At 45.7% G+C, this 16,203-nt stretch overlaps 1 protein-coding gene across 1 annotated transcript in view; it reads right to left on the bottom strand.

Annotated features, from left to right (window-relative positions):
- TNR (tenascin R) overlaps positions 1–16,203 on the bottom strand; it is a gene marked incomplete at both ends in the record, with an annotated part of 77,870 nt that overhangs the window by 26,847 nt on the left and 34,820 nt on the right. Inside the window, 7 exons of the mRNA XM_082614388.1 lie at positions 382–525; positions 3,326–3,445; positions 5,996–6,142; positions 7,055–7,174; positions 8,364–8,633; positions 9,246–9,509; positions 10,591–10,680. Coding sequence (XP_082470514.1) covers positions 382–525; positions 3,326–3,445; positions 5,996–6,142; positions 7,055–7,174; positions 8,364–8,633; positions 9,246–9,509; positions 10,591–10,680 — 1,155 coding nt within the window. The remainder of the gene's footprint in view (positions 1–381; positions 526–3,325; positions 3,446–5,995; positions 6,143–7,054; positions 7,175–8,363; positions 8,634–9,245; positions 9,510–10,590; positions 10,681–16,203) is intronic.

Raw genomic sequence — 16,203 nt, 5'->3', positions numbered from 1 at the left:
AATCGTCATGTCATGATCATTGAACATATAACATTCCCACATCTATACCTTTGTCTACTGTTCTCCTGGCCGTGACCGTACCCAGCAACTCCCTCCCCAATATTAAGCCCTTTAACATCTATCAGATTTTTCCGGGCCAGATGCATTCTCAGTACTGGCCTCTGTTGGCCTGGTTCTACTGCTGTCAGCCAGACCCAGGAAGAGAGCTGCAACTCACTTTCACTGGCATTTGGGCTGCAGTTAACTAAAATAAGAACAGCTCATAGCTGCATTGTCCAAAACCTATAGACTATAATCTAGTCGAGCACATGGAAACCGATCATTTTCAGGATCGACAAAAGCCTCCCAGGATACTAGATGTGTAGCTGACCGTGTACTCACGGGTAGAGAAGTTGGTGATGATTGTGCCACTGGTGAGAGGCCCACTGGCAGCATACATAGTGACGGTATAGTGGGTCCTGGGAAGCAGGTCAACAAGCTGGAATTCCTCACTGTCTCCATCAACCAGGATGGTCTCTCCAGCAGCTGAAATCAGATGGTTATGGATAAGGAATGAATAAGGCTCTTCAACTTAGGAAAGACCTATCAAATCCAAAGGCATTTCATAAAGATGCAATATTAGAGAATTTGGGAAAAAATCTTTTAGAGGTTATTGAGCTTAGCATTTTATTCCATACAAAGCTCCCCTCTCATCTTGCTTTGCATCTTAATTGAGGAATTATTTGGAGGCCAAATTGTCTTTTGTATAACTTCTACTCGGGTCTCTGGAGTTACAAGAATAAACCAAATCCTTTGTCTACCTGACCTCTTCCTGCCCCCCACCCTTCCTAGTCAAGTCTTCTCTCTTCTAGACTGAGAAAATTCAGCTCCCAATTCCCATTATATGTATGTGATGATTCTAAAACTGTCACAATCCTGGCTACCTTTCTCTAAACGAGTAGCAGTCTATCAGTGTCCCTGCTGAAATACAAAACTCAGAAGAGAATTGAAAACAATCATTGAGATTGTTTCATTACAATACATTGTAATGTCAGTACATTGTCAGTTTTCATTGTACTGACAGTGAAAGAAACAGGGTCAGTCTCTGCTTCTATTTGTGCCAATTATGTATATTAATCCATAGGTTTTGAGACAGTCATGGGATATTGTTATCACATGCTGAGATTATTATTCATCAGAGATCTTGTTTATAACCCACTCCCCTGCCTTACCTTGTGTAGTTGATTTTTTGCACCCATGGGAAGAGCTTTGCATTCATTTCTACTGCATTTTGCCTTGTTGACTGAGTTTTGGGCCACTGTTTCAGTTTATTAAAATGTATGTGAATTTGGCTTCTATTGTTCACAGTTTTGCCTTTTGGAAGAGCTCACATAATGGCTCTATTTCTTTAATATCTTCCTTTGCATATGCTGCCAACAGTCAGCTCCCCAGCCGCATTAACTACAGCAGTTCCTCAAACTCCCCACTCTCTCTCTCCATACAGGGTACTGTTTTTCTTGGAACGCCCCTTCTTCTCCTATTCTCTTTGTCTTTAACCTTATCTAAGATCTGCCTTCTTTCTTCCCCTCAACACCTTCATCCCAAATCACAGTGGCCCATCAGAGGTGGCACACTGGTGTTTTGTGCTTGCCCAAATCATGACACTGCCCACGTTGGGTTGTAAGTCTTTACTTGTCTGCATCATCACCAGAAGTGAGTTCTGCAAAGACAAAAACTCATGTTTGGTTTCTGAATCATTATAGCCTTAGAGAGTGCTTGGCACATGGGAGGGCAGCAAAAGTAGTTGTTGAATGAATGGAAATTAATGGCTATGATGGAGCTCTGTGCTTCGTATCTGTGAGCAGGTGCATCTGACTGCCTTAAGGGAATAATGCAGATAGTGTTAAACTAAGGCTTAAAGGATGGGTTTACTAGGCAGATAAGTAGGGAGAGCGTTTCCTGGTAGAGGAAAGAGCATGTGCACGGTGGTTTGAGAAGGCAGGTGAGAATTAAGAAATGCAGGGTCATAATGTGCAAGGAGGAGTGGTAGGGGTTGAAGTGGCTTTTGCATGCACACAGGGAGATTAAGATGTATCCATAGTAATGATATTCATTCTCTGAGGAGGGTCAATCATTCAATCAGCTATGTAACTCCAAATGTGGTCCACCATGTATTTTTCCATCTAAGTGGTAAGTGGGTCTTTTTAATGCCTTGCTGAGATACTAATGTGCTCTCAGACTTGCCAATTAAAAAAAAGGACATAAAGTGGTTTTGGTAAAACTCATGCTTAGTGAACCTGTGCTGGTATGTAGTAATCACTGATTCCCTTCCAGCTTATTTAATAGTCTGTTTTGGTTTTTACTTTCCCAAGCTTTGACAATCAGTTTACTTTTCAGCTTACAGAATTGACTTAATCTGTCATTTTTGAAAATTAAGACATCTGCCTGCCTTCTCTCTTCTGGTATCTTTGTTCTCTGGATTCCTGCCTATAACCCACAATATTCTGTGAGCACATGTATAATTTAGGCAGGGAAATAATTTTCCTTGGCTTAGGAACTTGAATTACTCAACACTATTTTGCTTTGCGCTTCTCTGTTCAACTTCAAATAGCTTTAAGGTGAACAAGTATGGTGAAGAAGACGTTGCAACTCAAGGTTTCACATTGGTGGGCTTCCCTGGTGGCGCAGTGGTTGAGAGTCCGCCTGCCGATGCAGGGGACACGGGTTCGTGCCCCGGTCCGGAAAGATCCCACATGCCGTGGAGCGGCTGGGTCCGTGAGCCATGGCCGCTCAGCCTGCGCGTCCAGAGCCTGTGCTCCGCAACGGGAGAGGCCACAACAGTGAGAGGCCCGCGTACCACAAAAAAAAAAAAAAGAAAAGAAAAGAAAGATTTCATGTTGGCTCAACCTTTTGGGATGGATATGAGTAGAGAAGATCAAAGCAACAGAAGAGCTTAGTAGTTCTGAATCCTTTGTCACCTGTTACCATGGATGGTCCTTTAGTGTTTTGTTCACTTTGTAAATATCTAGAAAAGTCAGCTTTCTTGCCTGCAGCATTTTGGGGCAAGTTCTGAGTTTTGTCTTCCAAGTGCTATTTCTGTTTTTGTTTTCCTCTTGGTTACATGCCCTTCTTATACCTTTTAGATTCAGCTTTCTCAGTTCTCATAGTTGATACAGTTCACAGAGTTTGGGAGCTATCTTGAGGGCTTTATGGTGAAATTAAAGCAGGAAAATTTCCAATTTTCTCTCAGATGGATAAAATGTTTTGGTTTTTTTTCACTTTCACACTAGCCTTCAGCCCCAATCCCCGCCGTTCCCCCCTGATGCATAGAACCGCAGACACCCACCTGCAAACTGTGTGAGAACAATGACATAGTTCTCCACTTCACTCACTGGTGCCTTCCACCGCAGCAGAGCTTCTGTTGGAGTGATGTTGGTAGCAGTCAGATCCACAGGATTGTCCATGGCTGAAACAGTACAGGAAAATATCAGGTAAAGGTAAGAGGAACTGAAGGATGAGCAGAGAACCGTCTCCTATAGTTTCACCCAGGATGCATGTCTGCTGCTGAACTATACAAAATAATGAAGTGAGTGAGGACCTCTTTCCTTTCTCCCCTTCTGATTCCATCAGCCCCTTCCCCTTCTCCCATTCCTCCTTCCTCTCAAGCACCCCGTGCTCCCCTAATTGCCCTCAGATCTTCCTTTTTAATTCATTCATTAACTTCTTGTGTGCAGAGGGCTGTCAGGTGTTACGGGGTTGTCCAAGGTATGGATGTTGTGTTTTAGATATTTAAACCTAGATGGAGAAACTAAGAACATGCTATAGAAACTATTATATTTCTAGTTAATGAGCTAATGTGCTTCCCAGGCTCTTTGTTCTTTGATAAATACAAGGGGCATGCCTTGTGGAACAGTCTCTGTTGATGAATGTCAGGAAGTATGGTGGGAGTTCCATGAAGTCAGAGAGTAACCCCAGCACCTGGAACTTAGAAGTTACTCAGTAAATACTTGTGGAATGAAGAATGGGACTCAGGTTGCCTTTAAAGTCAGATCTGATTACTGAATTCTTGCTTTGCTACTTACGAGGCTGACTCTGTACTGAGTCCTGGGGATCCTTTTTGTGGCATAGAGAGTCAAGGGACTTCGTCCAGGCTTAAAGCCAGGAGTGCCTGTTGAGGAACAGAGGTTGCTCATCATAGCACCACGTTCTTATTCTCACTTGCCTATGCTCCAAGCGTTTGTTTCCTAACTGTGCCTCCCTTCCATAAAGTTGGGATTTATCTTAGAAATGCAGGTTATTACAGTAGTTTAGGCATCAGCTCACCCTACGTGTCATGGAATTTACTTTTGGGGACCAAGATATGCTGTTGATTTGGTCCTGTTCTCTAACTGAAGGTTCTTATCGCTTGTCTATGTCTTTTATTTCAAAGAAACAACCATAAAGTATGTTTACAATTTTCACATCTGAATTGTATCCATAATCTGTGCCTTGAACAAGGTCTTCGAATGCAACCTTATTGAAAAGAAACAAAGAAGAAAAGTCTTATGAGACTACAATGAGCTTGACCTCTCTGAGACTGACCGTGAGACTCTGAGGAGTACTCATTGCCAAAAGTTATAAAATCATAGACATCATATTAAACAACAAATAAAACATTTCTGTGAGTAATCTGGTCATTGGGAGTTGCCAAAATAGCTCTGCCTAAACTTGAAGGAGGGCAGTTTGGGTTGGTGCACTACTGAATACCTGCTTTAGAGAGACTTGCTTATGACCAAGAACCCAAGGAATGAGGTTTTGACCTGAATTGTTGTTCTCCTTTACTTCCGGGGTAGGAGGCTCTAGAAGTCCATTTTATTGTCCTCACTGAGAAAAACCCTAATTTCTTTAACATGATTTCTAAGACTTTGAGGAAAGTATGGGGGGTGGGGAGGGGCTTCTTTTTACTCATTGGACATCACTTCAGGTCAATATCAGTTGATACTTCAATGGTCATAGATAACTTGATAGAAAGAGTAAGGTTAAACCAAAAACATGGCTGCATTATCTGTAGTCATAGGCATGGAAGGAGATTAGGGAAGATTAGAACATCCTGTGGTGTCTTTAGATGTTTGAGTTTCTGAAGGAATGTTTCTTTGGCCATGGCCATAGGGATATTCTTTCTGGGCTAGTGAGTGTATCTACAAAAGCAGTGAGGAATTCCAAGTTGCCTTCATTCAGAAAATACGATTCTCTGAGGGAAGTAAGCAGCCTCAGGAAATGCAGGCGTTCTCCTCATGAGGCAAGCTGGATGTTTTCCAGCTTGTGTGCTACAGGAATGATAGCCTCATGGAGAGTTAGGTCTGGGGTTGCAACAGGAAACTTTGGCTGTTCCCTCTTGTGTCTTCTACAGCAAATCTTTCCTAGTGTTGCATGATGGGCTGGCTGAGGGGTCAGAGAAGGAGAGCAGGGAAGCTGCTGCCAGAGCCCTGTCCTCTGGCCCATCATTTTTCCACAGAAAAGCACTTCCTTCCTCCTCCCTTGAGCATAAAGCAAGAACAAATGCAGCTACTTGGTGGTTTCTGGTCACATAGGATGAGGAGTTTCATGACCCCAAGGGTCATTACTGGAATAACAGACCCCTTTTGTTTTTTCTCTAAGGTAAAGTTTCCTTGTCTGAGTCTTTTTAACAATTAGACGGGATGAATCAGATGTCTGTTCTGGAATTCATTCTGTCATGAGTCTTTGGAAGGTTCCTTTTCATACTGGAAGTTCCATGAAAATGTCTGACCTAAACCAGTAAGACTCTTAGAAGGTGTCTCTCTAAACTCCTAGTGTTACAGAGGAGGTCAAAGGGGAGAACATTGCAAACTGTTTTACATAACAATGTGAGTCAGAGGAGCACCTAGGAGAGGAGCCTGAGATTCCAGGGTCAGTGCCCTCTGCATTAGCCGGGACAACTTCACTCTTTCCCTCTTTTGTTGGTCGCAGGTCCTCAGCCAGGGTCCCGACTTGGCCCACGATAGGGAGACATGCCCACCTGTGTGCACAAGAGTGCAGATCCGCTCACTCTCCTCCCTGCCCCGCACGCTGTTGAGGCTGATTTCATATTCGGTAGCTGGGTACAGCTTGCTGATGGTGAATTCTGTCACTGTGTTGGGCACCACTGAGCTGTCCAGTCGTCCCACTAAGGAAGAACAGAAGCCACAGGTCAAGTTCAGTGGATCCCATATATACGCAGCTCATAATACAGGAGCTCCTGGTGGCACTCTTTTTTTCATGAAGCCAATATGGGTGCAAGGCTCAGCACCCAGCTGGGGGACGGGGAGGCTGGGAACGTTGGAACTTGAAGAGACCTTGCATGCTGATCCCACCCCCTCATTATATAGGATCCCAGGAGCAAAGGAAAAAACACCTATTTATTAGGTGGTTTTCTAACAAACTTGTCTTAAAGCAGTATAGAGGGAAGGGCAGAAAAGAGTGGTCCATGCAGCCCAGAGACAGGGTAGTCTGGAAAATTATCCCACCCCCTCACTGGAAGTGATTGTACCCTCTACTTCATTAACAATTCTATATGCACCAGCAAGAACTGTTAGGATGCAGGTGAGGTCTGGGCCAACTTCTTCTGACTCATAACTTGGCTGGAGTGGCCGTAATAGGACCACCGTCACTGTGGTTCCCTCCAAGGCTCCATCTGGCTCTGTGGTGTCTTTAGGCATCCCCTGGGGTGTTTAGCCTTGGACTTTAATTCTCTCAGAAAAGTGCATGTGACCCTGGCTCTTGGTAGATTCTTTTAGAGTTCTTTGTTTCTCGCTACACTGTCTGGATAATGGTGACCGATTACCATGGTTCACTCTACTGGTGAAGGGCCTGCTTTTTGAGTGAATGTAATCAAGCCTTTTGTGAGAGAAGTTGGTAAGTTCTGGATTCCTGGGCTGCTCCTCATCAACCCACTCTCATTCTGACGCAGCATGCTGCAGAGAGGAAGGAAATTGCAGGCAGGAGGGTGATATCCCCTGGGATACACTAGTTCTCCCATAACAATCTTCATCCAGCTCCAAATCCCATTCATCTTTGAGAAACCAAGAAACCTTATTACCTTGTGTTGGCCGATATGATACTCGGTAGTAATCAAAAGATGCAACAGGAGGGCTCCAGGAGACCATAACTGAGTCCTTGGTCACATTGCTGATTGTGATGTCTTTGGGGGGATCAATTCCTACAAGGCCCCGGGTGGTTATGGGAAAAAGACAGGAAGCACAGTGTGAAAAACAAATTCCTATTTTTGGTTTTATGTGGACCAAGAGCTAATCGTGTCCCAGAGGCAGACAAGACCTTACTTTATGCTAGGACAACCTTAAAACCGTGATCAGGCTGAAGTCTCACTTGAAACCTCATAGGAGTGGCCAGCATCATGCTCCTGGAGAATATTTTAACAACATGAAGTCAAGCTGTCAAGGTCTGTGCCTGTGCAGCAACTATTACCTATCTGTAGGCCAACTGGGAAATTTCCTTTAAGTTTGTATGTTTTATTTTGAACTGGGAGTAATGGTCATCCTCTCTGGGGCACCTTCTCTTGGACAAACCCAACTCTCTCTCTATCTCTGTTAAGCAGCCGCCTTTTGTTCAATTTGGAAAAACTGCTCTTGACTGTAGAGGGATTTCAGAGCACAAGTCCAGAACAAATCCACTTCCCTAAATTTTATTTTATTTATACTATATACTTTGTTTTTTTGACTACTGGAAGATTGCAGGGTCAAAACCAGCTGAGTGTTTAATCCACTTGTTCAGTTTATGAATTCTTGTAAGTATGTAAGGAACCACCCAAACACACATGTCCTCACCCACATGCACACTCATATTTGTGATTATATATGAGAAGGATGAGATACAAGTGATCCAATTCAGCTGAGAGTACCTGTGTTTTCCAAACAACATGCAGATCACCCCATTCTCAGAGTACCAGGTCCCTGTATGGTTGCATGCTAGTCGCATATGATCCTGAGGAAGCATCATTCACATCAGTGAACTTACTGGGCAGTCAAGAGATGGCACACCAGAATAGGAACAGATGTCTCCTCACTGTAGAAGGGTTTCCTCTTGGAGACTAGCTCTCTCCAGGGCTTTCTCCTAAGTTGGTAGTGGGAAGACATCTGGACCAATGCAATAAAGGCCTGGCCTCCTCAAGACATTGAATCCATCCTACCTTCTAAATGGAAGTTTCCCATCTTATACATTTTGTGCGGCCCTGGAAGAGGTGGCTGTTTCAGAACGACTCATAGATGCTCTCTTGATAAATGAGGTGGTCTCTTACTCCTTGGGTGTTTCTCCTTGTACATTTCATTGACTCGTTGAAGGCTACTGTGGGAACCCCCCTCACCACCTGCTGCCAAGTCCTCCAGCCTCACCTGTGGTGATGGAGCCCATGATGGGCTCAGAGGTCACTGTGCCATGGACTGCCACCAAGTTCACAATGTACTCGGTGGCTGGCTGAAGGCCCATCAGGACAGCATGCCTCTTGGTGGCATCCAGAGAGACCTCCATCATCTCTTCCTCTTCATCCCGGGGGCTGTAGTTCAGAATGAGTCTGTCTGCTGGAGGGGATGGGTCACTCCAGGTGATGTTCACACTGGAGGAGGTCACGTGAGAAAAGTGCAAATGGGAGATGGGGCGGAACCCTGCAAAGCAGAGGACATGGATGGTTCTGAAATCCACATGAGGTTGTGGGGCCACTGGGATAAAAGAGGCATCTGACTGAAGAGATCCCCCTTTCCTCGCAGAAAAGGACTACACCTTCACCTGTTGACCCAGAGCTTCCACATCCTCACTCTCCTGTCCTGTCTACTCTCCTTTCTCTAAGCCATATACTGAAAAATGAATGCCCTCAGCAGTATAAAACCAGCATTACCTCTGAGTTATTCATAAAACTGATCTAGGATTTAAAACCTCTATCCTGGAAGGAATTTAACATGATCCCATGGATCCTCAGAATGCCCACTGATTTTGTGCAGGCAGGGAATTATGAACAGGATCAACCACTATGTGCAGCCTATAGGAAACCAGATACAAAATTTCAGGCATGCAGGTAGCCTTGTTCATCACCCCCTTTACCTCCAACCATTCCCTCTTGAGGTATTTATTAGTTTCTCCTCTATCTCTTCTTTCTCTACCTACATTCTTCCTTTCTCTAAAGGATATGGGGCATTGGAAGAGTGGGTTGCCTAGATGACCTTCTCACACTAAGATCCGTTGATCCCTGAACCCAGCCGAGATTTCTGCTGTCCTGGTACCTGTGAAGGCATCCACCGTGGACTCCAAGCTCTGCTGCCGACCCCTCTCAGCTGTGATTGAAATGATGTACTCTGCCCCGGGCTCTAGATCTGTCAGTGTGTACGAGGTCCTGTCCTTGGGCACAGTGACTTCAGAGGCGATCCCAGAGGATGGGGTGAATGTAATTCGGTAGTGGTCAATGGGGCCACTGGCCTTGGTCCAGATGAGGGAGATGGAGGTTTCTGAGGAGGCTGTCACCATGAGGTCTCGAGGACTGTCAAGTTCTGTGGATCAACATAAGTGGCCTATTTTACATAAGTTCCACACGAGGGCCAGTATTTATTGGAATTGGACCCCCTGTGGATTTCTAAGCTATCAGTGAGTCTGCTGACCATGAACATTGGCTTGTCATTGCTGACACTTATCTCACACTTTGTTAAGCACCTTTCCTTTGAAAGATGGCTGGGGGCTTGGCATATAGATGAACAATCTGCAGGAAGGCATTAGTAACTCTAACACCACTGGAATACACCCACCTCTGGGACAAAGCTGGCTGCTGATTTTAAAGCTCTCCGTAATCATTTTCTCCCAGCCTTTCTCAGTAAACCAACCAGGGCAAAACAGGTACCACCATCAAGTAGGGATATGCCGTTCCTGGCAACTGTAGCTACCTCTGTTCCTGGTGCCATTTTGACTGACCTGGCCATGGTTGTGCAGGCAACAAGATCTGAGGACTCCTGGGGACCCATGTCCATGTGGTTCTCTAGAGAGGTGGTCTATGCTGGACAACCTTGGGACAGGGATGGGTTCAAAATCCCCAGCCCAGCCCAGGCTGCTTGTACTTAAGTCACTAAAGTGACTTTGGAATTTGCCCAGGATTTGGAAGCAAAACTGCTGGGTCTCAGTGGACTTCTCCATTGCCCTTAGATTGAATGGGTTGTTTCCATGTCTAGACCTTCAGCCTGTGGCTTTTCTGAGGGCTTCTGTCCTACACGGTGAGGAGTACCACATTCTGCCTGCTGTAGGGTGATCTAGAAGGGAATATGACTTGCTACAACTCCCACTTATTTGGGGTTTTCCACCTCTGCTCTCCACAGCTGTGGGCAGCCCTTCAGACTGTGGGGGACCACGTGCAGATCTGTGGGGAGAGGGTGGGAGTCCATCCTGCACGTCAGATGTCAGAGAGTAGGCACAGGGAATCAAAAAGCTGCCGGTAGATGGTGTTCTTTGACTGATAATCATCACCCAGGGACCTGTTCACTATGGGGCATTGCCTTCTGACCAGTCCTTGCTGGGCTAAGCTTCCGTGGCCCCTCAGGCTTGCAGACTGTCCTGGTCTCCTTCCACAGCAATCTTCCTACTCACCAGTCCTGGCATTCATGGTGGCTGGTACGCTTTGCTGTGAGTTCATGATGGCGGATATTCCAATTCCATACTCAGTGCCAGGCACTAGATCTGTGGGTAGATGCAGAAACAAACATTATTCCTTGTGTGTCAGGGATGGGGAAGCCTGGATGGAGGGAAGCAAATGACCTTAGGTTCTTGTTCAGATCTTGTGTTTAATCCTTCCCGAATCCACTCCTATTTTTACCTATTAGGAAATCCCAATTTCACCACTTAGGAAATCCATACCAAGTCAACAGGACGAAGTGATCAGTGCAGAGCTTCCTTCTTGCTGCTGGTCTCCTCGGGAGGGCAGTGAGGCTGCCCTTGTCAGTGACCTTCAGAACTGTGCTCTGCTGTGGAAGGTCTCCCTGAGGTACTTAGAGTCTCAGGTTGGCTACAACTGGTGAAGGGATTTCTTGCTTACATTGTGAATCGGGGGAGTGCATAATCGAGAAGGACTGTGTGGACATAAGCCTTTAAAGCATTTGTTGAACATTGTGGATGAAGACCAAGCTGTACCTTTTATAGATAGGGACTGAGGCCATGTGGGGACGTTTGCATCCTTTCTGGGGAGCAAATGTGGATGGACTGTCCCGCTGAGCACAGGGCTGTCAGGCCTTTAATGTAGGGGCACGCAGAAGCCCTATTGCTGTGGGCTCCCTACCAAGGGCACTCAAAGCTGTGGATTCAATGTTAGGATGACTTCTGGGGGACCTGAGGAAGCTGGAGAAAATGAAAAAAACTGCCCAACTACAGGGGGAAATTCATTAGGGTTCAATATAAAGGACCTAGAATTATTTGGGGTGTCTCCCTACCCTCTCCCACATTCATTTTCAGATTAACTGATTTGACTGGTATATTAATTTCCTATTTCTGTTGCAACAAATTACCACAACCCAGTGGCTCAAAACAACACACATCTATTATTTTATAGTTTAGGAGGTCTGAAGTCTGAAATGGTTCAGCAGGGCTGTGTTCCTTCTGGAAGCTCTAGGAAAGAATTTGTTTCTTCGCCTTTTGTAGCTTCTAGAGGGTGCCTGCATCCCTTGGTTTGTGTCCCCATAACCCATCTTCAAAGTCAGCGGTGTAACATTTTCAAATCTGTTTTTCTCTCTGAGCTCTGCTTCCATGGTCCCATCTTCTCCTCCGTCTTATAAGGACCCTGGTAATTACATTGGCCCCACCTGGATAGGACAGGCTGTTCTCCCCATCTTAAGATCCTTAACCTAATTACATCTGTACTTTCCTTTTTGCCATGTAAGATGACATAGTCACACGTTCCAGGGAGTAGAATGTGGGCATCTTTGGGGGCCTTTATTCTAGTACCAAACCCGCATCAAACTCACCCTCATTTATTAGGACTGGAGCTACAGGAATATGCAACAAGATCAGATTATCACCTGTAGGGCCCCTCATTGTCCGCCTGAGTCCCTCTGGGAGGCTCTTTTTGGGGCCCTTTGTGGGCTCCACCGAACCAAGGCCCTATGATCATGCTGTTCTGCATTTATATAACATTTGTTCTTTTCAAAATACCTGACTGTATTTTGACTGTTGTTTCCTCACAACCTTGTGAGGAAAGTGGGTTGGGGATCCTTTTCACCATCTGCATTAATTTCCTGTGGCTGCCATGACAAAGGATGACAAGCTGGGTGGCTTAAAACAACAGAAATGTATTCTCTCACAGTTCTGGTGTCTAGAGGGCCAAAATCAAGGTGTTGGTAAGCCCGTGCTCCTTCCAAAGACTTTATGGGGGGAATCTTTCCTTGCCTCTTCCTAGCTTCTGGTAGTTGCTGGCAATCCTTGGTATTTCTTGGCTTACAGCTGCATCACTCCAGTCTCTGCCTCTCCTCTGTTGATACGTGGTGTCTTAGTCTGTTTGGGCTGCTATAGGCCAGGCAACTTAAACAATAAATATTTGTTCCCCACAGTTCTGGAGGCTGAGAAGTTCAAGATCAAGGCACCAGCAGACTTGATGTCTGTTGAGCCCCAGCTTCCTGGTTCATAGACCATCTTCTCACTGTGTTCTCATACAATGAAGGAGCAAGAAAACTCTCTGAGGTCTCTTTTATAAGGTCACTAGTCCCATTTATGAGGGCTCCACCCTCATGACCTAGTCACCTCCCATAGGCCCCCATTTCACATTGGGAATGAGGATTACAATATACGAATTTGCGGGCAGGGACACAAACGTTTAGTCCATAACACATGGCATTCTCCCTGTGTATCTGTGTCTTCTCCTAATCTTTTGAAGACACTGGTCACATTGTATTTAGGGCCCACCCTCATCTTAACTTGATTTCATCTGTAAAGATCCTCTTTCCGAATAAGGTCACATTTCACAGGTTTCAGGTGGAAATGGATTTTTGGGGGGAGGGGGTTGGAGGTGGGGGGGACACTATTCAAATTAGTAGTTATTTCTTTATAAAAAGAAACAATGGCAGAGCGTAAGTCTGTGACCAGCTGGAGATGATCCTCAGGCTTCTGGCCTCAGGGTTCAGGGCTTTTAGGACTGAATGCCTTATCCTTCCCTTCATTTCATCCCCTCCCGGGAGCAGCTGTGACTTCCCCAGGAGCCCTGAGGTAATAGGAATGATTTTTTTTTTTTTTTCGATACGCGGGCCTCTCACTGTTGTGGCCTCTCCCATTGCGGAACACAGGCTCTGGACGCGCAGGCTCAGCGGCCATGGCTCACGGGCCCAGCCGCTCCACGGCATGTGGGATCTTCCCGGACCGGGGCACGAACCCGTGTCCCCTGCATCGGCAGGCGGACTCTCAACCATTGCGCCACCAGGGAAGCCCTGATAGGAATGATTTTGACAGGAAATGCATTGAACAACCTTTCCTTAACAGCAGCTTGGATTAAGGAAGGTGAATGCTGCCTGGGAGCCAGAGGGTTCTGCACTCCCTCCTCATTGTGGCTTTCAGTACAGCCTGTGCGGTGAATCCCTCGTGCTCCAGTACGGCAGAACCTACCAGGCCTTACTGACCAGGCTCTCTGGACAGAATATGTTAGAATCAGCCCTCTTTTCCCCTTCTCAAACCAGCTCCATTCATTTCCTAACCTTTAGTTCTTTCTTTCTCTAAGGTGTCAATACTGGTGGAGGTAAACTTTGACTTTGAGGTCTGCCGTACTTACATTAATATTCAGGCTCTGCCACTTTCTACACGTGTAACTGATTACATCACATCTTTGAGCTTCAATTTCTGTAGAATGGGAAGAATAATAGTATCTGTCTCAGAGGGTCATTGTGAGGATTAAGTGAACCAATGTGTGTGAAGAACAGTGCCTGACCCATTGTGATAGTAGCTCATAGTATTATTACCTTGCTCAGAGAACTATTCCAGGATTTTGAGCTGTTTTTTGGTGAGCCCCAGGAAGGTACAGGTTGGTCCTCGGCACACTTCTTGGCAGTTTGCTGAAGCTTAGCCTGTTGGTTCTGATGAAACCAGTGATTTAGGGAGTCCCGGTGTCAGTGAGGAGCTGGCCCCTGGCTGGGCCGAGTACCTATCACTAGAATGAGTTGGGTAATTGCAACCCCAGATCCATTCACAGAACACATTTATATCTGTCAGTATGTTCAGCGAGTCCCAGGTACATCCTTGGTTGGAGAAATTAGATTACCTTTGGGACATAAACTGCTTTTCTCAGACAACTGATTGAGACCTTCAATTGCCTATGATGAAGTAGAAATTCTCCGACGTAGATGAAGGGTGACAGATCGAGGGAGGAAGACAGAAATTACATGTTGCCAAACGGATCTACCATGTAACGTTTTCATCCAAGTTTCTTATTTATGAAGCTTAAATGAAATGTTCAATAATTTACAACAGAATCATCTTCTCCCAGAAAAGTGCAGAGTAGAATTTAAAGGACTCTCTTCCCAGGCTTTCTGTCTAGGTGATGTGGAAGTGAGACTTGCTTATAGGTTCCTGCCTGCCGCTTCCTTTGATTTTCAGCAGCTTTCTTCCTGTGCTACAAGTGAATTGTTGCTCTTTGCCAGCAGGTAAAGTACACCTCTGCTGGAAAAGAAAATGCGTATCTGAGGCATACCCAGTACACTTATATATCAGCACTTGGAGGACTCCTAGGGATTTCTCACTTTTTAAAGACCCCTTGCTCTCTACCAATGCTCACTTTATCTTTCCATCCAGCTCCTGCAAGTAGTAGCATATGAATGGCTCTGTTCCCTTTCTTAACAATAGCTTAGAAAATTCATCTCATAGGAAACCACCACTCTGCATCCCTTATAAAACTTCCTTTGTTCAGCTTAGAGGGTGATGCTTTTCTCAACTCTTTCATGGCATATCCATTCTTCTTTGAATTCCCAAAGCACACAGTTCATTCACTCAACAAACATTACTGAGAGTGCCCTTTGTGCCAGGCACAGGGCTGTATACTGGGGATACCAGGGTGAGCTGAATGGAATCACCCTTGTCCTTAATGAGATAAAAAGAAATCTGTACTGAAGAAGGAAATTAATTACTTACTGAGCACCCATAATATGCCAAGCAATGAGCTGCATGCAGTAATCTAGAAGAATAATGAATAAAAAAGAGAGGGAAGAAAGGAAGGATAAAAATCAAAAGAGAATTTTAAGTGTCTGGTGGCCAGGAGGTCTATTATTAACTTTAGTCTCTTAGCGATTCATACCTGTTACCTCGTTTTCCCCTGCAGCTCTGCCAGGAGGGCCGTACTCATGGGTAAACAGAGGATCAGAGAAGTCCATTTCTTGACCAAGGTCACAAAGATAATATACAATAAAACAGGGTTTAGAACCCAGGTTCATTGTTCCTTCTGACCCATCATAGCATGATCCCTGTCCCTAAGAGTCTTACAGGCTAGCAGAGGGGAGTGGAGTAAGCACGTTGGAATTTGAAGGTGATTTGGCACTACACCATGGGCTGCTAACTAAGAAAACCATTTCAGAGTGAGGATGAGATCAGCATGGGCTGGAGTAGCCAGAGAAGGCTTTCTAGAGAAGGGACTTGAACCTGGAAAGCTAGCCAAGGTTAGGAAAGGTTGAGGGACGACAGAGGTGTGGAATTTTCTGATCGGCAGGATGGGACCTAGTGAGCGGGAAGAGATTAATTAGAGCTAGAGAGCAAGAGGAACTAGCAGATTCTCCCTGCACTGCAAGGACTGTGGGTGGGTGACAAAGACAGGATGACTCACTTCCCTCTGTTAGGAAACCTATTCTTCACGCTTCCTGCTGCTAGCAGGAAGACAGTGGGAGAAGGAGGCCCAGGAAACTGAGATTGCTGTGTCTTGCCAGCAGAAACATGAATAAGACACCTGGGGTCTGCAGGCTTGATTAGGTTCAGATGGCCAGGCAGAAAGATGGACCCTTTCCGTCTCTGAATCCCTGGACTCATCTCCAGAATATCTGTGAAGTGCAAGTCTACCAAACTGGGGTTGGGGATTTGGTTGTCTCTAGTGCAGGGGTCCCCAACCCCTGGGCTGCAGACCCCTACCGGTCCGCGGCCTGTTAGGAACTGGGCCGCACAGCAGGAGGTGAGCGGCGGGCGAGCCAGCGAAGCATCATCTGCGTCTCCCTATCTCTCCCCATTGCTCGCATTACTGCCTGAACCATC

Source organism: Mesoplodon mirus, assembly GCF_964341445.2.
Source record: "Mesoplodon mirus genome assembly, chromosome: 3".
Lineage (NCBI taxonomy): Eukaryota > Metazoa > Chordata > Mammalia > Artiodactyla > Ziphiidae > Mesoplodon > Mesoplodon mirus.
This window is presented reverse-complemented; position numbering and strand designations above follow the sequence as displayed.